The sequence below is a fragment of the Agrilus planipennis genome, unplaced genomic scaffold (assembly GCF_000699045.2).
Source record: "Agrilus planipennis isolate EAB-ADULT unplaced genomic scaffold, Apla_2.0 scaffold203, whole genome shotgun sequence".
NCBI lineage: Eukaryota > Metazoa > Arthropoda > Insecta > Coleoptera > Buprestidae > Agrilus > Agrilus planipennis.
This window is the reverse complement of record NW_020438993.1, coordinates 327,477-355,462: the sequence shown is the minus strand read 5'-3', so window position 1 is coordinate 355,462 and position 27,986 is coordinate 327,477. Positions and strand designations below refer to the sequence as shown.

The following is a 27,986-nucleotide window of genomic DNA, read 5'->3' as shown; positions in this document are numbered from 1 at the left end:
TTAAATAGATACATATCTACATGTTCAAAAAGAAATAATAATGACAGCAGTGAATTGTATTGTTTCTAATTGAAGCTTCAGAATAACGGCTAAAACAGAGGTTCTCAATCTTATTTCGTCTATTACCTACCTTGAGGATCAATTATTTCCAGAGCCCTCCGAAATTACTCGAATTTAAATATTAGTCCCCTATTCTCCTACAGTATAAACTTTAGGCTCTTTTCTACGCCATTCTAAGAATCCAGCGCCCTCAGGGGGACTAAAATGTTATTCATGTTGTCTAATGTTTGGTGGTAAGAAATAGCAGTTTTTCTTGGGGATTTTTGGTTTTAAAAAACCTCTCTTACAACATAAAGGAAGCTCAGGATAAGAAAAAGTGGAGGTGCATGTTCAACCGGTCTTAGGGTTGGGGACCTTATGATGATGACAACATCGAGGTTGTTCTTGTAAATACGAATATTATGTGTTTTCATATCTGTAAATTTCGAAACCAGTATTATGGAAAAGCTAAAACCCAAAAACTGATTTTATGTGGGCTTTTGTATAAACCTTAGTTTTTCCGCGTTGGCAACAGAGTCGACATCCTTGTTGTCCTGTGGACGGGTCCGCGCAGGCTGCGTACAGTACGAGTCGAACACTCCACGACGTCGCCACTACCACCTCCACCGCCGCCAAGTTGGCTCGCTGTTGCCATCGTAGCAGTCGCCACCGCCCCCGGCGTCGCACCCCCAACACATACACACCTGAGCGTCCCACTCCCACCGCGCGACGCCACCACCACCACCACCACTACCACTATCACAGTACAAATACACACACATACTCGAACACGCTCTCGCTCGCTTATTACCACCTCCACAACCACACGCATCATTCGCTGGCATCACGACAATTTCCACAACAACCAGCAGTGACTATTACAACTTAGTCGGCATCCAACATCGACGTTCACGACGTACAATCGCCGGTGTCAGTCGAGCAGCGACCGTTCTAGCAATCGGAATACGTCGAGTCCACCAGGTCGTCAGTACTCAACCTGCCGCGTTTGTTGAGACCTGGTGTTGTAGCAAAATCCGTTGAAGACGACGTCCACGATCGCGAGTGTTGATGTGTTTGTTGTGGCGTAATTCGTCTTAGTTGGGACTTGTGCCGCGAACCGTGGAGGTCCCGCCGTCAGGAAGTGGTAAGAGAGGCCGGCAGCTGCAGCACCACCCTCTGGGAGGAGGCAGCTCGTCGTCCCCAGGTGTCGCGCACCACCAGGCGGCCCCAACGCTGAAGCGGGCGCGTCACGACGAAGACGACGACCACGTATCGGCCGTCGGTCCACGTCTTTTGTCCGAACAGGATAATAATATTATGGAAGCACCCTTGTCGGTCACGTTGAGTCAAAGTATGGATTCAGTAAATAACGGAACTCCTGAGGAAGAGGTGAGTCCTTCCGGCAACTACGATCAAACAGTCACTTGCATTCGATTTTTATAATTTTTATTAATGATCTACCTACCGTTGGGTTAGTTTCCCAAATTGCAGTTTCGATATGCGAACTAATAAGGTTTTAGAAGTCCTGAGCACAAAGGTTCTAAGGATTCTAGAAGGAAAGGATTTATGATAAATTGAATACTGTTCATGTGAATACTCATGAGGAGTGGAATTGAAGGAATCTTTCCGATGTCTTGATTCAAGCTCAATACTTATTTACTAACAGGGATAGGAATTGATAAGATGTTTCCGATGTCTCGATTCAGGCTCAATATTTATTTACTATCAAATTATATTAGGAGTAAAAAACCATTGAATATTAAAAGAAGTTGGCTTATAGTTTGTGAAATTATCCCCAAAGTGTTTTTATACTCCTAATGCGAACGTTTTAGAGTGAATCCACGTAGTTTCATTTGGTCACATTTATTTACTAGATATCCATTGTATTATTTAATACATACTTGTAGCATAATTTGTACTTTTATCATAATGAAATAAAAAAAGAATGTGATGGTTTGTATAGAACTAGGGTTTCCGGAGATAAGGGGAGGCCCAAAGCAGGTAGTTCCTATGTTTTATTGTTAATTCACCCCTTTAAAAACTCTTGAATTGGTTGACGATTTTTCCAGTCACTTTGATTTTCAAAAATCCATTTGTGGAAGACTCCTCTTTTCTTTTCTATTTCGTCTGGTCATGCCTTTCCTTCATTTCGTGTATTTTGAGTGTAAACTTGCTTTTCGTAATTATTTTTTTTAGATAATACATATATCCATTTGTTTTTGAAGTGAGACTGAAAAAGAAGAAAAACAATCCTTTTGAATTCTTTGTATCGTTGTGTCTGTATCAACAGCGTTTACGCCAGATAGAATATAAGGGTTTGTGTAAGGGTTTCAATGTATCACTTTTAAATATCTAGTTTTATGAACTATATTATCTGGCTGTATCATCATCATTATAAGGTCGTTCTAAGATTGGTTGGACACGCACCTCCACTCTTTCCTATCCTGAGCTAATCTTTATTTTATCTTGGAGAAGCTATCTAAAGCGGCCCTAATCGAGCTATACTTCTTGGCCCTGACCAAGAGATCTCCAACGTTCATCATCATCATAAGGTCGTCAGTACTAAGACTGGTTGGACACGCACCTCCACTCTTTCCTATCCTGAGCTAATCTTTATTTTATCTTGGAGAAGCTATCTAAAGCGGCCCTAATCGAGCTATACTTCTTGGCCCTGACCAAGAGATCTCCAACGTTCATCATCATCATAAGGTCGTCAGTACTAAGACTGGTTGGACACGCACCTCCACTCTTTCCTATCCTGAGCTAATCTTTATTTTATCTTGGAGAAGCTATCTAAAGCGGCCCTAATCGAGCTATACTTCTTGGCCCTGACCAAGAGATCTCCAACGTTCATCATCATCATAAGGTCGTCAGTACTAAGACTGGTTGGACACGCACCTCCACTCTTTCCTATCCTGAGCTAATCTTTATTTTATCTTGGAGAAGCTATCTAAAGCGGCCCTAATCGAGCTATACTTCTTGGCCCTGACCAAGAGATCTCCAACGTTCATCATCATCATAAGGTCGTCAGTACTAAGACTGGTTGGACACGCACCTCCACTCTTTCCTATCCTGAGCTAATCTTTATTTTATCTTGGAGAAGCTATCTAAAGCGGCCCTAATCGAGCTATACTTCTTGGCCCTGACCAAGAGATCTCCAACGTTCATCATCATCATAAGGTCGTCAGTACTAAGACTGGTTGGACACGCACCTCCACTCTTTCCTATCCTGAGCTAATCTTTATTTTATCTTGGAGAAGCTATCTAAAGCGGCCCTAATCGAGCTATACTTCTTGGCCCTGACCAAGAGATCTCCAACGTTCATCATCATCATAAGGTCGTCAGTACTAAGACTGGTTGGACACGCACCTCCACTCTTTCCTATCCTGAGCTAATCTTTATTTTATCTTGGAGAAGCNGGAAGTCCAGAGAAGGTTTAAAAGGTGAATAAATATGAAAGTTGTTAACTATCTTTCAGATTATTTTTATGTAGATTGATAAATCTTAAGTTTTGTCACAAATTAAATTTCTGAACGCGACCATAATATTTGACATTTGACAATCAACTATATGTAGTTTAGGTCTTTTATTAATCGATTGAGGCAGTACGAAGTCTGCCGGGTCAGCTAGTATATAGATATATGACTTTTTAAGTTTTGCAGCTTTTCTACAAAAAGCATTCAAATTTCATTTTAAGCTGCAGAATTGGTCTCCACGAAAAACATTTTTATTATAATAGAATAATGTACCGCTCATCTCCATCCTACAGGCTCATCCTAAGCATTGCTGAAAGAATTTTTGAAATTGAGTGAGTAGTTTTGGAGATTTTCTCTTATATCCATCCAAACCTGTAGTTGGGACTTTCAAAACAATTAATAAAATGTATGAATTTTTGAGTATTACATTATATTATTTGGATATTGAATAAACTGACAAAATTTCCTGGTCCTTTAAACGTCACGTCATACATTTTTCTTTTTAGCGATTAGGCTGAATTATTTATTAAAAAGTTACACTCCATTTATTCGTCATTGTGGGTATATTGAATTGACCCCATCCAAAGGTTTCGAAATTAGAAACTTTGATTTCTTTTGCTACGTATATTTCTACAAAATACTATTTTATTGTATTGTTATTATCCAATAAATAATCCGGACAATTTTTGATTGCATAAACAAAATGTATAAATTGAATTGGTATTTTATGAAAAATTGTTATGTAAACTTTAAACATTGATTAAGTAGAGCGAATAAAGAACTAATTGAACAGTTTAACGAAGTAGAAATTCATATGTAGATGTACACGTATTAATATGTAACCCTTACTTATTGATAGGTACGTGATTCAAATGTTAACTGCTTAATTTTGCATGTATCGGTATCCTTTATTTACAATGAATGTATTTGCATTAGGTATATTGCATTTATTCCGATATGACATTATCATAAAACTATTTACCACAGTTAATCGATAGTAAGTACGTAGCGTTTAGATGCAATATACCGTTATACTTTAATCATTATGGTTGTTAAAAATTATTTCCACCGCACCGGTTGGAAGAATATTAAATTTTCAATTTATGATAAAAATAAGCACACATTATAATGAAGAAACGCCTAAAGCCCTCTGGTTTTCTAAAATTATCACGTCGTGTTTTAGAAGGTAGTTTAAGTTTGGTACGTATTATTAGTTCGTTTTAACGACGGTTACTATCTTAAAAATGACGTTCGCAAACTAAAAGACCGAGGAGGTAACAAGATATCATGTATTGTAATTAACTCTTAATAAATATGTTACAAAGAACAATAAGTAGATCACCTTTTGAAAAATGAAAGGTTAGTTAGTAACATATCAGAAGCATAAATAGGATTAAAAGAGAGCAGTGGGTAGTGTAGAATATTAGACCACTTTTTGCAAATAGTTAGGGATATGGGATTTTCTAGTTTTTGAGAAATGCGTAGATTTGCTCAGGGTAGCCTAGAGGTTTATAAATAAAGAGGTATTAGAAATAATAGGAAGTCAATAAGAAGTAGGCGAGATAGATTGGCAGGATACCTTCTCAGGCATGAAGGGCTAGTCAGAAATATATTAGAATCAGAAACAGGAGGCAAGAGAAATATATGTAGACCTAGATTAGATTACTGCTGACAAATAGTTAAGGATGTGGGATTTTCTAGTTTTAGGTAAATGCGAAGATTAGCTCAGGATAGGAAAGAGTGGAGGCGCCCGATCGACCGGTGTCAGGAGATACTGATGATGTGATAATGATGATGATAAGGGAAGCAAACTCAATTTTTAGAGTACACGTTAAAATAATTAAAAACCGCATAGAGCATCAATTTGAGGTAGAAGAAAACCAGAGTGGATTCCGTGCTGGCAGATCATGCTCAGATAATCAATTCTGTTTAAAACAAGTATTGGAAGAAGGACTGGCCAGAAATATGGAGACTTACATGGTCTTTATAGACATAAAAATAGCTTGCGATGACGTTTCTCTAAGTAAATTGTGGCCTCCAACATCCGAGATTGGAATCAGCAATATTAAAGCTGTCAGAAACTTAAAATAAAGTAAAAATAGGTGGAAAATTGTCGGAAAATTTATTAAATACAAAGGGTTTACGTCAAGATTGTGCAATTCCTCCAACCCTGCTTAAAATACAATATGTGAATTCTGCACTAAGATGATGGAAAGGGACTTGCCAGAATACAGGCATATCAATTGGAGATAGCAAACTCTTACTTTACACTTTGTCGATGACCAAGTTATTTTTGCTGAAGATGAGGCCGATGTACATATTCTGTATAGCAAGAGAATTGGATGACACCTGTCACGATTAGGGATATTAACATTGAATCAAGAAGCTTGAGATGGTAATCATGTTAACCATCTGGATCACGACAGATGACTTCAGTGGATACCGTTACAAACGAGGAAAATAAGTCGTCCCAGGAGCACTTGGGCAGATAGTATAAAAACCGTTATGACGAGCAGAAACCTACAAGATGAAGATTTTTGGGCGATACCACTGCAGATGTAGTTTCTTAATCTCCAATATACCGGTAATTGTCCCTTCGTCATGTAGTTACATACAGGTATCTAACCGAACTCCTACCATTTGTTCACTATGGCATATGAAAAAGAAATAGAATGAGCTATTTCGCACCACTCGGTAATAAACATAAATATGAGGGTAATCACCTTACCAAAAGCCCCAACTGCTCCGGCACCAGTCCAATTGACTTGTCAGTGTACCAGCTGTTGCGAAGGTCACGAGTAGATATGAGTGCTTCGTCACTTGACGCTCGCGTTAACGACGGGTGATAAGATAACACGGCTGCCAAACTGGCAACTGTTCTCAATTACTGATTAGATGTAGTGTGCCTATATGTCCTGTCTATGGTGTGCTGATGAGATTCAAACTTAACACTTTCGATAGATAACTGAACTTTTGTTCAATTTAAGAACAGTGTGTTTTTATATTTCTCTTTAACATCATTTTCTTACCGAAACACTGAACTGTTAACGACATTAGATTGACGTCGTCTTTTTCTTAGTTATGATAAACTGTGTTTTCCAGAAGTGAAATAAATACTTTCGCGATGTTTTTAGCAAAGGTAGATGTACTTTTATAGATTGAACTGATTGAACACTGATTAAAAAAGTTTGTTTTCTACCTGCCGCATTTCTACGATACTTTTCCTTACTTGCCTTCTTAATATATGGGACAAGAAAGCGATTTCTGTGCTAGATATGTTTTATAACTGTATTAACAGTTGATATATTTTATCTAATTAACATTACACAGGGCATGCGTAAATAAATGTTCAATTGAATTACTGGGAAAGGCAAAACAGATACACAGGTGAAATGAAGTTTTATGTTGACGTGATTAGCACTTTCTATAATTTATATGATCGCCGCGAAATGGTTAATTAGATATATGATTAATAATTATCTGAATGTTCAGTTCCTTAATCGTGGCACTGAAGAAAGTGAATACATAAACATGTCCTTAAGTACGTCCAGTAGGTATACTTATGCTAGTAATTTTTCCTTTAAATTCTTCAGATTAACAGTTTACTTAATATATTTTTTTGATCATTATTTTTGTTCATTTCATTCATCCTGCCATCTGGGTGCATTAGTTATATATTACAAAGTTATATTATCAGCTAACACAGATATTATAGTATCTACTTGTTCATTTTCCTCCAAATGGAGATACAAATTCCCTTTATACGTATCCATGCAATGCTAAATATTTAGAAATGTACCTATAGTTTCTGCAAACAATGAAAATATTACTACCTGCAAAAAACATAGATGTTGATAAAAAATGGTTTAAAGTAAAGAAATAATATGTGTTATACTGTTGCTACATATATAAAAGTGAACAGTTTCTCAATGGTAAAATATATTTCGCTTTCAATTTTGTATTTTTTTCATTAATAATAAAGTTCATTTTTCCAAAAATTTTTAATGGGTTAGCAATAATTTTTCCCTGCGGTGGCCACATGCGGCATTCGTGATGATGCGCAAATACGGCAAGGCATTATATGCCCCTTCCATTGCCCTAGGGAGCAACTTCATTGGGCCCACAAGGGGTAGTGACCTATCCACTTAGAGACCCTATCAGCACCCTCCTCAAAATTTTACTCAGGTTGTAGCAAAATATAAAAAGCATAAAGATAATGGAACGGAAATGAAAATTTGGCGTTTAGTTTTTTATATACATAAAGGTATTTACATCTTTGAAGGTGTCTTCCCTAGAGGAGATAAAGGTAATATGAAATTTCAGCGAGCACTCTGTCTTTTTTTGTTATTGTCAACCGTCAGTTAACAGCTTCGATGTCAAAAAGAAGAAGTTATTAAAAATGAGGTGTTATTTAATAGGTAACAATATTATGTGGCAGTACAAAAACATTACACAGATATTGAAATAAAAAAATGATCTGTACTTACCATTCTTGTCATTATATAAAGTACTTAGAAATTTGCAACGAGTGTATTAATTCAAGATCTATTTTGCATTTCGAAATAATTTTTAAGAAGAATTTTACATTAAGAACCTGAAATAGGAAATTGTTTCATGTTTCAAACACATCGTAGCAACTACTTCTCACGTCTCTGCATAATATTACAAAGTGCGTTGTTTATAGTGTATCACTTCAAGTTTGAAGGGCGAAAGAAAGATGAAACTTGTGTAATTCATACCTACAATGTTCACGGATCCGTTTCAGTTAAATAACAACAACCAAGAACGAGTTTCATTTTCTTTATATTCTTGCTTTCATATTTGATTCCTCAAGCTGCTAGAACATGACAAAGTGCACTTTATAATAAATATATTAAATAAGGCATATATTACAGTCAAAACTCAACATTGGTCAAAACCAGAGTTGGATGGAGGCATCTGATAAGAGAGATAACCTATACAAAGTTTGCGTAAGGACTTTCAGTTCTAACGGAAGTCTACATCATAAGGTCATCAGTCCTTAAGGCTGATTGGAGACGCACCTTCACTGTTTCCTGAGCTAATATTCACATTTCCTTAAAACCAGAAAATCCCACATTCTCAAGGATTTGTGAATAATAATATAATCTACGTCTACTTCTACTCCTCCTAACTTCTGTTTCTGCTTCTAATATGTCTGTGACTAGCCCCTCATGCCTGAGAATTTACCTTTCCAATCTATCTCCATAGAGTCCTCTGTTCTATTCTTTTTTATACCCCCTACATTACTAACCTTCTCTATCCACGATATCCTCATCATAGTAACAATGGACAACGGTATCATAGATTGGTAGGACACCTGCTTAGGCATGAAGAGCTAGTTAGAAGGCATCTTACAAGCTGAAAGAGGAGTTAAGAGGGGTAGAAATAGACCTAGTTTAGATTAAAAACTTCGGGTGTTTCATTCCCCCCAGCTACTAATACTAGTTGACGCGCAGCCTCTTCGGACTATGTCGGGGGATAGGACGGAAGACCCTCTCAGCCTCCTTTTAGGAATGGTGGGAACGGGTGGGTGGTGGTCGAAGTGAGAGTGATGAGACGGGCGAAAGGAAGACAAAAGAGAATAAAAGATCATCTGTCGAATATTACTGGCCCAGCATTCGCCCTACAGCAGTGAAAACCTATTCAAATTTGTGGAAGGACTCACGGAGATCTTAATTAATAATACTTACTGACAAAAGCATTATAGGTTGGTAGAACACCTACTCAGAAATGAAGAGCTTGTTAAAAACAGCTTGGTAACTGATGCAGGAGTTAAGAGGGGTAGAAGTAAACTTATGTAGATTAGATTAAAAGCTTTAGCATTAACTACTAATGCTGGTTGGAGAAACTTGGACCAGAGCAGATGAACGTGGAATCGAACCATTATCCTCCCGAATGCTAAGCAATGGTCTAAACTTCTAGGACATGTCGCTAGAAAACAAAAGGCATGCTTATATAGGATTTCGCCCCATACTTACAGTCAGCCACTTTTTAAGCATAAATCTTCGTGCGCGCGAATTCTCTGTACACATACCTTTGGAAACACTATGATGTTTTGTTGTTTTTTTTCCTTTTTCTTTTCTGAATGATAATATTTACACAACATGACCGAATAAATACGCCCATTACTAATACGTGCATTTTTAATGACCATTAGAACGAGTTTTGTCGTTGTAGATAATAAATACCTGTACAAATGGCGAACGTACGAACAACTGATAAGGATAGTAGCCAAACTGTATTGTTATCGTAATGAAAATGGTGTAAATGTATTTAAGCACGGTTTAAATTTGCATTACACTTCCTATTGCTTACATGCAAACGCAGTTGGTTATTTTGCAAGAACAATGGGTTGCCTTTTTTGTAGAAGCAAAGTTAAAATAGAATAAATACGATAATGACGAAATAATGTTGGTACGCCTGCTGAATATTGATGAGATTACGTACCTTACTATTAAAGTGTTACAACTTAAAAAAATTCTATTGAATGTATGATTTCTTCTCTTCTTTTTCAAATGGTATAAAGTTTTCGTGTAAAAAAATAGATTAGGTATATTTTATATGCTGAATATATTATATTATTATATTTCCATATGAACCAGCATTTAAATACGAAAAAAATAGACTTTAGGTACCAAGCGAAACGTTTTAGGATGGGTAGTATGTAGGAATAGCACGCGAGGAAAGTGCATGTCGTATATGTTAACTACCACCAAGTAGAAGTACGTAGATACGTAGTCTCCCATGGTATATATTTGTCCTATTTAACCCTGTTTTTGATTAAAATTACTCGAAAAGTGTATGAACAGACATATCTAATAACCTAACAATTTTGACAGCTGTTATTCTAAAAACATCGCCTCGAATTTTGGTTGTCAAGTATGAGACACCTTCGTCTGACAAATTATTATTCTAACACAAAAGAAAAATTAGCAGTGGCAATTTGAAATTTCTATAAAGTGCTGAAGTTACCCATTCGTTGATTTAAAGTTAAAGAAATTGTGAAACAGTTTTAATCAATACAATGATATTCTCTATAAAAAGTGTCAGCTAAAAACAATTTTACTTTATTCGTATTGCTTAGCAAAAAGAGAAGCAAATTGGGTAACTTAAGTGGTTTCTACGTACTCTTTATTCATCATTATATAATTTCCTGCAGTCTATGAAAGAATCGTATTGGAAATGTTTAATTCATTTCTACCATGGGGCGTGTGAATATAATAAATAGTAATTATTTGTAGTGTTGGCAGTCCCTTTTATTGCTTGAGAAATATAGAAAGGCTACTTTCAAACGTTTTTATTGTATCTAGCCACGCATTTGTCGATGTGTTTCTTTTGTAGAAGTAAAAGTAAACTATTCGTCGACTAATTCTTTGTTTCAATAGTAAAATTCCTCATAATTAATAACGAAATAGAATGCAAAAATGAGTATGGAAATTATCCAAATAATGGGACTATGAAATGCAATACAGAATGTTAAATTAGTATAAAAATTTGTAGGAAATAAAAGATATAGAACACCTTTTCGGACATGAAGGGCTACTTAGAGATATACCTACTAGAAAAGGTATTATAGGAGTATGAAACTTTTTCAGATTTAATAGATAGTGGTTAATAACAAATATAAATGTGAAAATTCATTGAAATTTTCCCTCAGTAACCTGAAAGGGAAGAAAAAGTAGGGAAAGAGCGAATATAAAGATAGGAGACGAAAAATTAGAAGAAGTGGCTGATTTTAGATACTTAGGAAGTCAGATAAGTGAGGATGGAAGGAGTAGTAGGGATATAAAGCAGAGGATAGCGCAGGGTCGTGTCGCCTTTAATAAAAAGAAGTCACTTCTATGCTCGCGAACGGTTAATTTAGAAATTCGAAAAAGGTTGTTAAAGGTGTATGTTTGGAGCACGGCGTTGTACGGGTGCGAAACATGGACAGTGGGAGCGGCGGAAAAGAAAAGGTTAGAAGCGTTCGAAATGTGGTGTTATAGGCGGATGATGAGGATATCGTGGGTAGAAAAGGTTAGAAATGAAGAGGTATTGGAAAGAATAGGAGAACAGAGGACTCTATGGAAGTCAATAAAAAATAGGCGAGATAGGTTGGTAGGACACCTTCTCAGGCATGAAGGTCTAGTCAGAGACATATTAGAGGCAGAAACAGGAGTTAGGAGGGGTAGAGGTAGACCTAGATTAGATTACTGTTCGCAAATAGTTAAGGATGTGGGCTGTTCTAGTTTTAGGGAAATGCGAAGTTTATCTCAGGATAGGAAAGAGTGGAGGTACGTGTCCAACCAGTCTTAGGACTGATGACCTTATGATGATGAACCTGAGGTAGTTTATACTGGGCAAAAAACTGAAAATGAATTTTCTTATTTATGTTTGATATTAATCACTATTAAATGTCAAAGTATCAAAGTATCTCATATATATAGTATTAATATAATTACATTACTTCGACAGATCTGTGACCCTAAAATGTACTGTTTGTCGTTATTGCTGTTGTCATCTCTCGTAGCTTAGTGGTCAGAGTATTGGTGCGTAAAGTCAAAGGTCCCGGGATTGATTCCCAGCGCGGGTGTTACAACAACACCTTTTCCCTCATTAACCTGAAGTAGTTTATAGGAGTATGTTAAAAATACCGTGAGTAGTAAAGGTAAAAAATAAGGAGGAGGTTTTAGAGAGTACCCGAGAGCTGAGGGCGATATTGAAATCAATAAGAAATAGTAGGGGAGTTCGATTGAGAAGATGCCTTCTCAGACGTAAAGGGCTGGATAGAGACATATTAGAAGCGGAAACGGGAGTTGGAAAGGGTAGAGGTGCAGATTTAGACTACGTTACTGTTCGTAACTAGTTATAGAGGTAGGTTGATAGGAAGATGTGGAGGTGCGTGTTCAACCGGTGTTCAGACTGAAGGCCTGATGATTTATTGTAATGAATCATATTTTTGTCGTTTATTTAATAGATACCCTTATCAATCCAAAAAGTGATTATTTTAGACAGAATTCTGTTGTGGACTTCTAAACTTTTCGACATAGTGTATATGACAAATGATCTGTTTCATTTCATTTCATAAAGTTGAAAACCGGAAAGGAAATCGAACGCGAAATTCCTGCGAAGAACATGTCAAAACAAACACTTTTTGTTTTACGGCGTCGTATCAGCCTGGAAACAATAACAAAGTAGATAGTCGTAAATAAATATCGCATATTTCCAACGTAGCCGACAGTTCGCGAGAATAGAAAGTAAACAGATTTCGATCTTTTAAGATATGGCGTATTATAAGTTTGTACGTGTGCGCTCTATCGAATGAGTAATACCATTACAACTTCCGAGTTTCACAAACTGCCTTACATTCAATACATACAATAATAGATACACTGTCTAGGTACAGTGACGTTCAGTGGAATTGGATGGAAATGGGAGCAAGAAGGTTGTCAACTTTGTAGAAGGGAATTCCTAGAGCGAGATAATTGATATAAACGCCATTATTTTTAATTGCAGTATTTAATATAATACAACAGTTTTATATTAAATTTATTTAAATAGGTATGACTTAACGGTTTATCAGTCTTATTAGTTAACGAGAAATTCTATAATTTGACGCCAAATTCCGAGAGGATCCTGGAACTTCGGAAGGAATAGTAACTCTAATAAGGGAACCTCATTTTACGACATTATTAACAAAATTTAAAAACTTTAAATGATAATAACCCAACTAATGCGAAAAATAATTCTCCTTAAAAACTAAAGAGTATCTGAGTCATATTGATGATCCACACAATTTCCCACTTATACCTGTAGATAACTACGTATAGCATCCGTGATATGGATTAGCTTTTGTTATAAGTTCAAATGATTACGATAAAGGTCCGAGAAGCCTAATCCAACAAGTCACTCCAGTAATTGAGCAAATGTGAAGTAGATATTAAATAATAATTTTATATTTCCCAAAACAAATCCAACAATTCCAACGTAAATAGAACCCTTTTAAACATTAAATTAGCCCACACTTAGTATTTTTTTTTATTTAATATCAATCTTATAAATTAATTAAGAAAGTGGGTTCAGTCGATGGCTTATGATGATGATGTGTTGCTTGTTGTGTTGCAATTTTGAAATACAGTTTTGTGTAGTTGGAAAAGGTTATTTTTCTGTAGTATTGAATATATGGTGGAAGGTGGCCTTTGACCATTGGGATGACCGCGGTTTTACCAATATTTTTTAACCAAACTTTCTGGGTACATTTGTGTTAACATAGGGTCAGTTTTGGCTAAAGGAATTTACACCTGAGCGGTAATTTGTTGGATTTCGGCATGATAGAGGTTACACCAAAGAAAGTAAGTGGAATCGGTGTTTTGGCTCGTCTTCAATTTTTGCTTATTCCAAAAAATGGATCAAAGGATTTGTATCAAATTTTGTGTAAAAACAAAATTCAGAACGCGAAAGCATTCCAAATGTTGACTGAGGAATATGGTAAACCTTGGACCTAAGCAACGTTTATCGGTGGTACAAAATGTTCTCAGAGAGCCGAGAAGATGTACCTAAACGATAAAGAGCGTCCCGGACGCCCGAGCCTTTTAATAACAGATGAAAACATTGATGAAGTGAAGATAATGTATTGGCCAATTGTCGAATCACCTTTAGAGAAGTTGCTGAGGACCTAAACATATCGATTGACTTCTGCAATTCGATTTTTACCAATAATTTGGGCATGAGACGGGTTGCCGCGAAATTCGGACCAAAATTGCTCAATTTCGACTATAAACAGCTTCGCATTAACATTGTTAAGGAGCTATTGGACTCTGTCAGCGACGACTCAAATTTGCTTCAGAGGGTTGTAACTGGTGACGAATCCTGACTTTTTGGTTATGACGTGGAAACCAAATCTCAATAATCCCAATGGAAGCTGCCACACGAACCAAGATCGAAAAAAGGTCGAATGTGAAGTTCTTGTCACAGGGTAGAACGGTCAATAAGTAATATTACTTGCAAGTTATGCCCAATTTGCGCGAAGCAATACACCAGAAATACCCGGGTTTGTGGAAGAACAAAAAATGGCTTTTGTACCATAATAACGCCCCTGTTCACACATCGTTACTTGTGAGCGAATTTTTTGCCAAAAGCAACACACTAATAATGCTGCAGCCACCGTATTTTCCAGACCTGCCCCCCTGCGACTTTTTCTTTTTCCCGATACTGAAAAGGCTCATCAAAGGACGACGCTACGCTACGATTAAGGAGATACAGACGTCATCGAAGGAGGAGCTGAACAACATCACAAAAAATGATTTTTTGAAGTTCTTCGAGGATTGGAAAGAACGTTGGCACAAGTGTATAATATTGGGTTGTTCGGAAAGTCATTTCGTTTTTTTCCCGGCAGAGGATTTAATTGTATTCTTTTGCACCCAACTTCACATTTAAGCCGTATAATTTTTATATGCTTTGAGAGCTCATATAGCAAGGCTTGTGTGTGAAAAATTCCAATTAATTCTACGCAGTAGTTTTTGGTTGGTGCCCTTTTAAATATGGAGAGCGATAAGCAGCATTTTCGACATATCTTACTGTTTTACTACAGAAAGGGTAAAAATGCTGTTCAAGCCAGAAAGAAATTGACTGATGTGTATGGAGAAGGTGTGTTGACAGTACGCCAGTGCCAGAACTGGTTCGCTAAATTTCGATCCGGCAATTTTGATGTCGAAGATGCACCACGTTCGGGAAGGCCGGTTGAAGCTGATAAAGACGCGATAAAGGCATTAGTTGATGTGAACCGGCGAATAACAACACGTGAGATCGGATTGAGGTTAAATTTATCAAATTCAACAGTTTATGACCACTTGAAAGGCCTGGGATTATCCTCGAAGCTCGATGTATGGGTTCCCCATGTTCTCACAGAGAGAAATCTGTGTCGCCGCATTGACGTCTGCGATTCGCTTCTCAAACGTCACGAAAATGATCCGTTTTTGAAGCGCATCATCACTGGGGACGAAAAATGGGTTGTATACAACAACGTCAAACGCAAGAGGTCATGGAGCAAAAAAGATGAACCGGCTCAAACCATTTCCAAAGCCGATATTCACCAAAAAAAGGTGATGCTGTCTGTTTGGTGGGATTTTAAAGGAATCGTTTTTTTTGAGCTTTTACCGGATAACACAACGATTAATTCGGAAGTCTACTGTCATCAGCTGGACAAACTGAATGATGCACTTCAACAGAAAAGGTCAGAACTAATCAACAGGAAAGGTGTAGTGTTTCACCAAGACAACGCGAGACCTCACACAAGTTTGGTCACTCGCCAAAAGCTTTTACAGCTTGAATGGGATACAATGCTACACCCACCATATTCTCCAGACCTGGCACCATCGGATTATTATTTGTTTCGGTCACTCCAAAATTTTTTAGACGGTAAAACCTTCACCTCAAATGAGGAGGTCAAAAACCTCCTCGATCAGTTTTTTGCCAGAAAAGACCAAACATTTCATGAGCGTGGAATTATGCTACTATCAGAAAGATGGCAAAAAGTGTTGAACCAGAACGGTCAATATATAATTTAGTAAAGTATTTTTGAAAAAACACAAAATTCAGGATACTTTTGAACAGATCTCCTATAAAATAAAAAAGTTTTTTTCATACTGCCTCATTAATTTTTAGATAGGTAATCCTTACAAAAAATGTTTGGGCCGCTAGGCATCAAAGGTCCTACAGAAATGCAGAAATCCAAAAATTTATGTTGCTAGTGAAACAATAAAATACTATTTGTTCAAAATTAATCAAAAATCGTAAGAACATTAAATATATTCGCTTACGGGTGTAGACTATCTCGATTTACCTATTTCCTACTGGAGAAATTGGGAGGTCGAGTTATTTTTGTAACTACTATTTTTTTTTTGCAAGGATTAGCTGAGAGAAGAACGTTGTTCTAAGGAATGTAGCTGCTCAAAATAAAGTTACTGTACCCTTGAACCCGTTTTTCAGGAACTGTACCAGACGATTGCTTATTTGTACAATTTGATGTAAGCGAAATAATGTAAATTTCTTCCTGTTTCAACTTTACGGTCAATATTTCTTGAAAAATCAAAAACGTTTTAGTTTATTTTCTTTGAAAAATTGCTGCATTAGAAGTTATTATTTTTATGGTTCCAGTGAAAATTAGAATATTAATATTTTTAAAACAAACAGGTAAAAATATGTTTGAAAATTTTGTTTTATTTGTTTGTTTTTTAACTCATGCGTTTATACGATTCAAACGATAACCTAACCTAACTTCTGTCACATCAATAGCTTTTTTGACCAACGTTTGAATTAATGACAAATACTGATAATCTCAAATTAATTCAAAAATTCATTCATTTTAATGTAATGAAAACCCTACAATAATTATTTTAAAACTTTTAATGACATCTTTTTTAATTTTTATCCAACTTTAACTTCATTAACTGTCATTATTTTTAACCGCTTCTCCTTGGCACTGTTTCCTTGTTGGTTATGTTCGACATGCTTTCTTTTACGAATTCACCCTTCACACTTCATTTACTTTTGAAGGAGTTTCTTAATTGCAAAATAATGGAAAACGTTCTGTTCTTTCATATCAGAATTATAAAAATACTTCCTGATTTAAATAATTCCACTGTTAAACTAATTCAGGGAATAAGGGAAAGTAGTACCTAGGTACTTGTCTGGAATATTTTGGTGTAATTTCGCTGTTGCAACTCAATTTTTACAACCATCGCACTCCAAAAAACATACAGATAGATTTGTTTTTGTTATGGTTAATAACTAATTGTATCTATAAATAGAACTTTTAATAATAATGCGTCATTAGTGGTTTACGGTTTAATAAATAGTTCGGCATTCTTAACGAGTAATCATTCGGATCCGTTATGGTTTATCACCGTATTCATTTTATTCTGTCGAACTTATATAACACCACATTTATGACATTGAATTGGTATGGAAATCGACTCGTAAATAATCTTATCGGCTATTTAATTGTCTCATACAATTATATTAGGTTCCCTGATTAGGCACTTATCTGCATTCTGCACGTGTTATATTGTGCGTATTTTTTTTGGCCCATCCAAATTTCATATCACTCGTTTGGTTTTATAACGTGCTTTTCTCTTTTGAGTTGTAATGTGAACACTGTTCATCAATTAAATCAATACTTGTACTAGAGGCAGCATTCTTTCGAGATAAGCTGCAATCTTAACATAATATAGACCTTTAGTCCGTATACTTCGTTTACTTTCTGTAGCGATGTGACCTTCAGTTTGATCGGCGCAAAGTAGAAAAGAACAGCACTAGGCCAGAAAAGGAAGGAGACACCTTTCGGCCAAACTCTTAACCGGTGAGGAGCGTACAATCCGTACAGTACTGCACGGAAAAATTGACAATTTTATCCACGATAATTGCATTGCTCAAATGTGTTGTTATTGGTACCGTTTACTACTGAAAATATCAACGAGATGTTTCTTTATATTTGAAGACAAATTAAAGGCTTTAACGCTTGTTTTCGACTCGCACTACTATTCATGATTGAACAAAATTTTTGACAGGTACTGTATGAAAAAGTATGTTTAATGAACAAGAGTCGAGAGTATAATGAGCTTTTTTTCCCTATCTACGATTTTGCCAGCGCGCATCCAAGACATTGGAAGGGGCACATCGCTAGATAAAGTAAATGAAGTATACCACTTAACCCTTTACATTTTTAATAATTTCATAACGTAGTATGTATGTGTATGCAACCAATTATACACGTCAAACAAGAATTTAATGGTTATAGCATGACATTAGAATTTATGCAACCAACTGCACCTTTAAATCGTGTTGCGAACTTTCTTTTTCATTATAATTTCATGAAGAAGCGAAATATATTCTTAGCTTTAATTTTTTTTAATGAGTAGCTGTAATAAAGGATCGCGTAACGGAGATGACTCCAAACTGATTTAATTGTGAGTTAAAATAATTGGCGAATCGGCAATAAAAAAATCGAGGATAATCCAGTTACCAAATTACCGATTCTTTATTCGTTATTTATCGGGTTGTAATCGCATTAAAGCGGTACCAACAACTTTCTTCTCTGTCAATTAGGATAGTCGTTAGGATAAGAGATTCGGTCGGATATCCAGGTCTCGTATTCCTGCTTCCTTTTCTCGTTTTCCTTTTTTTTTTTTTATTTTATTCGATTGGATGTTTTGAAATAAGCAAGGAGTTCAAGAGGTGCCCGGAAAACTCCGGCATTAATTAAGCTAACGCGGCGGTGATTTAGAAATTTTCGTCGACAACAACAACTACAAAGGATAATTAATTAAATTAATTATATTATCGGAAACCATTATATCTGTCCGTCTGTCTTAAGGTCGCAAACTGTACATGTTTTTAGTTACCTTCAAATCAAACGTAACTGTAAAATTAACAGTTGAAAGATGTCGTTTACATCAACAACACTTATTTGCAAGTTTTTAATAGGTAGGCAATTATTCTATAATTAAAGAAATTACACTTGGAGAATTTAGTAATTTCGTCGTTGACAAAAACATAAACAGACCAGACAGATCTTTTGCGTAATCTGGTACCATGTGGTATGAAGATACGTTTTGCGGAATGTTAATAGAGGTCTTTTATGCTTGATGGTAAAGTTGTTTCCATCATGCATACGTTACAAGCACGATATTTGAATTCGAACGATAATTATTGGATGTATATTGTTTGAAACATTTAGATCTGTCTCAGCATTCCAAAATTTTAAAGATTTACATTTCTTTGCATACTTTCATTAACTTCCAATTGGTTTTTTTTTTGGCTACCAGTTCTTCTTCTTCTTTTTGATTAATATTTGTAGTTTTTTTCCTAATATTTTAATATTGGAGATTTGGAGAAACTCAGACTTGTGATTATTTGAATGTGGAATTGGCGTCAGGATCCTCATGAAGAATAGATACAGTTGCAGCAGCTCCATCTGTATCTTCAGTTTTATAATTCATCTTGACCTTGACATCTTAGATCAACAATGTCGGAAAAGTGAAATTAAATAAAAATGCCACGGTCATTTTCGTAAATTATCGACAGATTAGCATTGGTTTGGAGCTGTTCTATCAGTTGCCAAGGAATTAAGTTAATTATTGTAAAATTTTAGAACATTTTTGGTATTTCAACACATGGTTCTTGGGGTCATATAAAATATTTAGAGATATAAAATTATCGTCAACTCATCGATTGCCAAACGTTTCCATTAAGTTTTAATAATATGATTTAAGGTATGAAAATAAATAAAGGTAAAACAAAAATACTGGTATGCAAGGGAAGAAAAAGTAGGGAAAGAGCGAATATAAAGGTAGGAGACGAAAAATTAGAAGAAGTGTCCGATTTTAGGTACTTAGGAAGTCAGATAAGTCAGAACGGAAGGAGTAGTAGGGATATAAAGCAGAGGATAGCGCAGGGTCGAGTCAATGAAAAGAAGTCATTTCTATGCTCGTGAACGGTTAAGCCTTCGAAATGTGGTGTTCCAGGCGAATGATGAGGATACCGTGCATAGAGAAGGTTAGAAATGAAGAGGTATTAGAAAGAATAGGAGAACAGAGGACTCCATGGAAGTCATTAAAAAGTAGGCGAGATATTAGTAGGACACCTTCTCAGGCATGAAGGTCTAGTTAGAGACATATTAGAGGCAGAAACGGAAGTTAGGAGGGGTAGATGTAGGCCTAGATTAGATTACTGTTCGTAAATAGTTAAGGATATGGGTTGCTCTAGTTTTACACCGAGCGGCGTGGCCTAGAGGTTTAGACCATTGCTTAGTATTCGGGAGGACGCCGGCTCGATTCCGGGTCCGTCTGCCTTGGTCCAAGTTTTCCTGTGGTTTCCTTGGATCACTTAGGAAAATGCTGGGGCAGTAATATTCCACAGATAATCTTTTATTCTTTTCTGTCTTCATTTAGTCCGTGTCATCTATCACACCCGAACCACCACCCACCCATTCCCACGATTCCTGAAAGCAGGCTGAAGAGGGTCTTCCGCCCTACCTTCCGGCGTAGTCTGGAGGGACTGCCCGCCCACCAGCATTACTGGCTGGTGGGAATGAAACACCCAGATGTTTTTAAAGTTTTTTCTAGTTTTAGGGAAATGTGAAGATTAGCTCAGGATAGGAAAGGGTGGAGGTGCGTGTCCAACCAGTCTTAGGACTGACGACCTTACGATGATGAATTTTAAGACTTTCGTGGCTGTTCTATCTTCAGATAAAAATAAAAGTTTTCCTGTTCTAAATTCGTGTTAGTTTTTGAGGTTACCTAAAGTTAATTTGAAACCATTTCGTTTTGCATTTTACGATTTGACAAAGCCATGATAATGATAACCTCAAAAATGAATGCGGGTTAAAACGTGAACCCTTTTGTTTTCATTTGGTAGAGAAGTTAAATCGTTTCGTTAATAAATAAACTGATGACACTGTATAAATACAGATGAGTACATGTTGGAATGACACATTGCATACGAATTAAGTTGCCGATTCTATAATTGCATAAACCAGTTTAATTTTGTATATCGTGCGGATACTCGACTATTTTTTTTCTGCGGTAGAATGCAAGTGTGTCAGTAATAAATGTAGAGCGTGTAGTTTGCAACTAGCGGTTTCCATGAATTAGGAATTATTCACTTTTTGGAAAACATGAATTGCACCAGTTGGCAATTTTGTTGTATTTGAACTTCTGTTTTTGGGAACAATACTAAGTGGTGTTAATAATCTTGATTGAAATAATAAACAGAACGTAGTTTCAGGCTTCAAGAATATAATTGTAAATTGAAACTACAATGTTGATTTTGACCCGAAGAAGCTACTGATTTGTAAAACAATTATTATGTTCATGAAATTACTTATTTTCTGTTTTTTGTTCAAATTTTTAACAATCAGTTTCGACAAGTAAAGGCTTAAGGTGACAAATATATAAAAAATGTAAAATTTAATATTTATAATCATAATTAAGTGTTATTTTCATGTCTTATTTCACTGAAAGGTCTGTTATAATTTGAGTCAGAGTCATCAAAGTTGATGTTGCTGGAATTCCAGTAGCAGGAGCTATCCCTTTGAGTTTTCTTATATCTGCGATCAAGGTTTATTGAGTACTTTCTTGTTCTGTTCTCTTTTTGATTCTAAAGTTTCTTTGTATGTATGGCATGATCCATATGAATTTCAGTATTAGGAAATTACACATATTTTTTTACTTTAGATCACATTCATGTAAGCTGCATTTCAGTTTCGTGCAGGAACTGTTATGCTTAATATGAGAATTATTTTTTTAAGCTGAAAGTGGCGAATGATGAGGATACCGTGGATAGAGAAGGTTAGAAATGAAGAGATATTAGAAAGAATAGGAGAACAGAGGACTCTATGAAAGTAAATAAGAAATAGGCGAGATAGGTTTGGTAGGACACCTTCTCAGACATGAAGGTCTAGTCAGAGACATATTAGAAGCAGAAACAGGAATTAGGAGGAGTAGAGGTAGACCTAGATAAGATTACTGTTCGAAAATAGTTAAGGATATGGGTTGGTCCAGTTTTAGGGAATTGGGAAGATTGGCTCAGGATACAAAAGAGTAGAGGTGTGTGTTCAACCAGTCTTAGGATTGACGATCTTATAATGATGTTGATGACTGTAATTAAACTTACTTTTGTCTGGCGCAGTTGATATTTAACCTGTTGTTTATCTGCCAAGAAAGTGTCCATTCGAGATGTTATTACAGCACTATGACCGTACAATAATAAAACTACGCGTGTGCATTTTCGTGGTTCGCGTGTGTTTGTTTGTACCACATTTTTGACTGTGTGTGTGTGAAATTGGCCGAGCATTTTATTGGACTTTTACTAGACTGCGCGGTACCGTGAAACGTAACTGTTAATACACTTGACCAGCAAAGAAGTTATTCAATAGTTGATATAGAATAAGAAGTTTATGGTGTTCAGTATTAGGTGGAGACCGTCAAACGTCGATTACGATTTCGATCTCATTATATCTCTTCAGTATGTTATACACAGTTCTAACTGAGTACAGAACAACTTTTTCTGATATTTGAAGTGATGAATTGATGATGAATTGAAGTAGTATTTAACAGTTTCATTTTTGCTCTAGCTGCTTTGGCCCTTTTTTGTGGATTCTGGAATGAGAAGTCCTTCTGCAATAATAATAATAAATAAGACGAGACACCAGTAGTTATATCTTCAAACTTAGGTTGTTATTTTCGTATCACGTAGTACAATATACGAAGAAAGTGTTTTGCTATAGCAGTTCGCATTTTGATATGTTCCATTTTAATTGATGCTGAATCTTAAATCCTGTGTGTGTTAGTTGAGTACGTATAATTTTTTTTGGTTAAAAATGATGTGTTCTTTAGGCCATCTAGCTGCAAGTTTCAGAATTCCAGTCTTTTCTTCATTTATTTCTGTTCGCCATTTACGACAAAAGTCGTTTATATCGATCATGGCCTTTTTTAATCTCCAAATTACCGAGCATGGCCTAGAAGTTTGCTTAGTATTCGGGAGGACGTCAGTTCGATTCCTGATCCATCTGCTTCGGTCCAAGTTTTTCTGTGGTTTCCTTACATCACTTAGGTAAATACTGCAAACCACCACCCACCCATTCCCACGATTCCTGAAGAGGGCCTTTCGCCCTACCTTCCTTCACCAGCATTAGGGGCTGGTGGGAATGAAACACCCAACAGTAGTAGTAGTAGTAGATCCAAATCGTGATCCATGACTCCATGAACTTTTTGTTCTACCTTACATAGAGGTTTATATTGTTTTAAAGACACTGGAGGATAAATACTTTCTGTAAAGTGAGGTTATGTGCATTCTTGTCGTTCTCAACTTAGTTCTATCGCCTTATATGATAACAAAAATAATAATTGTTAATGTATTTTGAAAACGTCTAATTAAGAGCACCCTGTATGGGGACTAAGAGAATTTTGAAGTCGACGATCCTCTACATCCACGGACTACTTTGTGTCATTCCCAATTACCCTTGCTCCCGGGATTTTTGTAGTGCCGAAAAGAGCACGACGCCGTTGACGTAATAAAAGCAAAAGTCTTTCTCAGTTAACAAACGACTTGAAAGATGGGAGCGCATACGCTAATGATCCTCGGCCTGGGGTTGTCAACAATGGGCAATAAAGAACAAAAGGGACCAGGGAACAATATTGTCTTCAAAGTAACAACAGCAGCATCAACAGACGGCGAAAGAGGGAAAAGGAGAGAGAGAGAGAGATCATTTCTCCTGTGCGTACTTAGAGTTGTTGATGCCGAAACGGCAGCTCTCTATTCTCTTTTAAAATTATTATGCGGTGGAGATGTTACAGTTCTTATCTCAATACTTACTTCGCATAGACCGTCGTCTCTTCCGTCATGTCTTCCTTGTTATCAAGGAACAAATCCTATTTCGCGAGTTATGGAGTCAGTCATTTATCAACCGTGAATTTCGGCAAAATTCTTCTAAAAGTTAGTACTTATTTCCGGTATAACCGAAATAGAAAATAGTCTACATCAAAAGCTTTTATGTAAAATTTATTGAAATGCCAAATTTTCAAAATCAATTTCCGATTCTAACGAAGGACTTGGATTGTAATATCAAAATGACTGTCTTTTATTAGGCTGATATGTGCTAACGTAAGATACAAACTACGCTAAAGGAAATTTTTGTCTGTCTCTCTGTTTGTACAGGTTTATTTTCTAAACGCCTGAATTGATTGCGATTGAACTTTACAGACATAAAGAGGAAATGTTCGAAGCGATCCAGTAGGATGCGTTACTTTTTTTTTTAATCGGGTGAAGTAAAAGTTATTGTAAAATAATCTTCTCATCAAATATGTAGAAAGCCAATACGTACACCACTTTTTGAACTTCTATATAGACGGGGTATTACGATTTTTTCTGTCACGAAAAAGCGTTACGACCGCGTGGAGGGGGTAGATGGTATATCGCGAGGTGAATGGCGGAAGCGCCGAAGGGAGAGAAAGGCTAGCGACGACGGGGAGAGGGCATCGTCTGTACTAGATGGATATAATGCGCAGCCGCGCGGATAGTGGGAAGTCTGCTAGTGTCACGGCGACGTGTGCTGTGCTCAGCTGTTGTTTTCTTACGTCCGCTCTCCACGCGGCTGGGCATCATATATTGATCTGACGGTGACTGGATCGTGGCCGGTACGCCTAATATGAATCTGCCTTAATGCCCTCATATTATGATGATATATTTCTAATGTAAGTACTTGGTTTTCGTCGATTTATGCGCTCATCTCTTCGTCTATAACTGTAAAATTTCCGCAAACACCGTAGTTTGCTTTTCGTCCTTGCAATAAAATTCTTCGTTATAAGTAATCACGTATTACATAAAGCAGGCACCTAAACAAACGATGCTATTGCTATTTTTGGATTGTCTGAGTTATACACACCAATGCTACGGTTTGCAATTACCTCCAACGAATAACAATCAAAAATGAAATAACAAAAATCGCGTAACAGTTACCAGTAGTTTCTCTGATTGGCAAATCGATATTTAGTAAGCTTATCATTTATCGTTATGAAGTGTGAAACTTCCATTGTATAGAGTGATGTTGAAACAATTATTTAGTAGTTGATCTCATTTGTTCAAAAACAATTAAATGTGTTTCAGTGATCCTGTTTGATTTAGTTCAAATCTGCTGTTGTGTTTTCTGTAGTTTGGATGTAATTGATTTTACCGTTCAGGTCACCTATTTTATGTTCATTTAATTAGATTTCTTAATAAAACAAAAACGTATCTTTTTCGACACCAGTTCGATTTTAGCGCTAACCACAACTGGTCTAAACCGTTACGGTATGTTAGCCTGCTTTTAATGCTAAAATTATTTGTACTTACTGCTCAATGTCGGTCGATTTTTGGGGCCAATGTTTTTAGAACTCTGTTGTTTGGTTATTACATTTGTTTGGTTAGAACAAGAATATTACGTAATAAGAAGGGAGGCGAAACGTGAGAAGATATGGGAAGAGGCAATAAAAAGGGTTGTAAAATACTAGAAGATGTTGGAGAGGCTGGAAGAGGGAGATATAAGGAAGGAACTTTGGAGGAAAATTTGAATTGAAATAAGGGAAAAAAGTAGATATGATAGAGAGAGGGAGGGATTAAAAAATAAAGCAGGAGTAGATGAGGGAGTGGTTCAATGGTAGGAAAATTGATGAGGAATTGATGTAGAGAAATAATATGAGGGTAGGATTTAAGAAAAATAAATGGGTCTAGGTATGTGGTGGACGTAAAGGAGATAATATGTAGGTACTGGCAGGGGGGGGGCTGAGTGTCAAGGTATTCAGAAAAAGGGGGGAGAAATAACTGTGATGGCAAGATTTACGACAGGGAATGAGTATAGAGGATGTAGATATTGGAAAAAAAAGACAATGTAGGCTACGTTAAAGGGAGGACTATAGACATGAGAATTAACCCCAGTGGAAGGGGTAGCGATGAGTGGTTTCTTGTACTCAGTCCTTTGCGCAGTAGTAGAGCTGTGGACCCTCTCAAGATTCTGCTTTTCGTTGTAAACGAAGTATTTATCGTCATCATAAGGTCGTCAGTACTAAGACTGCTTGGACACGCACCTCCACTCTTTACTATCCTGAGCTAATCTTCGCATTTCCCTAAAACTATAACAAATCATATCATTAACTATTTACGAATAGTAATCTAATCTAGGCCTTCCTCTATCCCTCCTAACGTCCGTTTCTGCCTTTAAAATGTCTCTCAGTAGCCCTTCATATATATTTATAACCTCACAAACTTGACAGTACGACATACCGTTCTAAAAACGTTTGCCTCGAATATCAGAAATTATTTGTGCTCGTGGTTTCTCCTGCTTGAAATTCATTTTGTGACTATATAAGAGCCATATTTAACCGATCTTTAAACAGGTCTTTTTAATCTCACAATCAGTAATTTTTTTTATAGAAACCACTTGTCAATTTACGATATTTTTAATAGAAATCTAATCATACATCCAGCAGTGCTACTAATACTGTAGAAGTTTAAATGATCCTACATACAATAGAACAAACTTATGGCGTTCTACGTATTGTGTTTATTAAATGACGGAGTCGATATAACAACCGGAAATTACTATTTTTGCTATTGACAGTAGTACAGTATACAAGTACAGTAAAGGTGTACGTAACAATAATTTATATAGATCGGGTTTGTTATTGTTCTAGATAATACGACGGTAATTGCGCAAGCGACTAATTATTTCAAGGTCTTCGCGGTGATCTTGTTCTGTATGCGCTGACTTGTGTACATTAAGTAGAAGATTGTATGCCTGGGCGTCTCATATTATTTATTAAGTATTCATTTTCGTTTATAATCTCACTGTAATGGAAACGGACGAAGGCGTGACTGTAATTGTGAAAAAACAATAAATACATACAATGGAAAAAATTCAAAATTTACGCTTTAGAAATATGTATACGTCTACTGATGCGATACTAATTGGATAAAAGTAAAGGAAAAGTAGAAGAGAAATAAACCGGTTTAAGCAAAAGTATGTCACGATACACTTTTTTTATGGTTTAAACCCAAAAAACATCAATGAACGTGACTCAGAGAAATTGCTAATGTTGTAGTTAGTTTTATAAACGGACAATAAGACGGAAGTTACGCTATTATGTCGCCATCTCTAGATATTTGCTGCTAACTGAGGTATTTTAATATTAGACAAGGCTCTTACTATGTTTACTAATTTATCGAACATGAAAAGTCTCTAATTTTCTAGGCTGTATGAAGACTGTGCGTCGTACTGTAAATACTGTCTTTATCGAAATAAAAAAAAAAATTCTGCCCCTCGCGAACAGTATTTTGTTCTGGGTAAAAGGTACCCTATATCCTTTTCTGTATTTTTTTAGGAATTAATTCTAATTCGTTGTAACTTCAACGAAGTTACATGTTTTAGAAATCCATGTTGCTTTCCAAAAAGCGAATTTATAAGCTGCTTTTGTAACAACAAAATCGTTTTAGTTAGAAAAACAATTATTATATTCAGAAAATTGATTAAGTGGTTTAAAATAAAATAGGAACAACAAAATTAAAATAATCCTACCACTTTTAATGCAGTGAATCAAAGATCTTGTCATAAAATTAATAAAAATTCCTTGTGTTCGCGTTTCCCTTGTTCGCTTAGTTGTAGGTATTATACAAAATAAATTTTAAGGTTACTTTGTAAAAGAGAAGTATTGATGAAAACCTTCAACTATAGCCATATTGTGTATAGTGCACCAATTTTCGAGTAATGGCCGTGTTCGTTAATGAGATTTTCCATTCAAAGTGATGTGCTCGCGCATGCTTAAAATTAATAAATATTGTTATTCTTATGATGCGTACTTCAACGAAAAGTTATTGCGCATGCGCGAGTACATCACTTTGAGTGAAAAGCCATAGTAACAAACACGGCCAATTACATAAAAA

At 36.2% G+C, this 27,986-nt stretch overlaps 1 protein-coding gene across 3 annotated transcripts in view; it reads left to right on the top strand.

The window, feature by feature from the left end:
* Positions 1 to 821: 821 nt before the first annotated feature.
* Positions 822 to 27,986, top strand: part of LOC108740307 (protein couch potato) — a 289,273-nt gene continuing 262,108 nt past the window's right edge. For 2 of the 3 annotated variants that reach the window (XM_025975720.1, XM_025975721.1), the window contains exon 1: positions 822 to 1,428. In XM_025975720.1, the coding sequence (XP_025831505.1) occupies positions 1,357 to 1,428 (72 nt within the window). In that variant the 5' untranslated portion in view covers positions 822 to 1,356. The remainder of the gene's footprint in view (positions 1,429 to 27,986) is intronic. The other variant, XM_025975719.1, reaches the window with a different exon arrangement.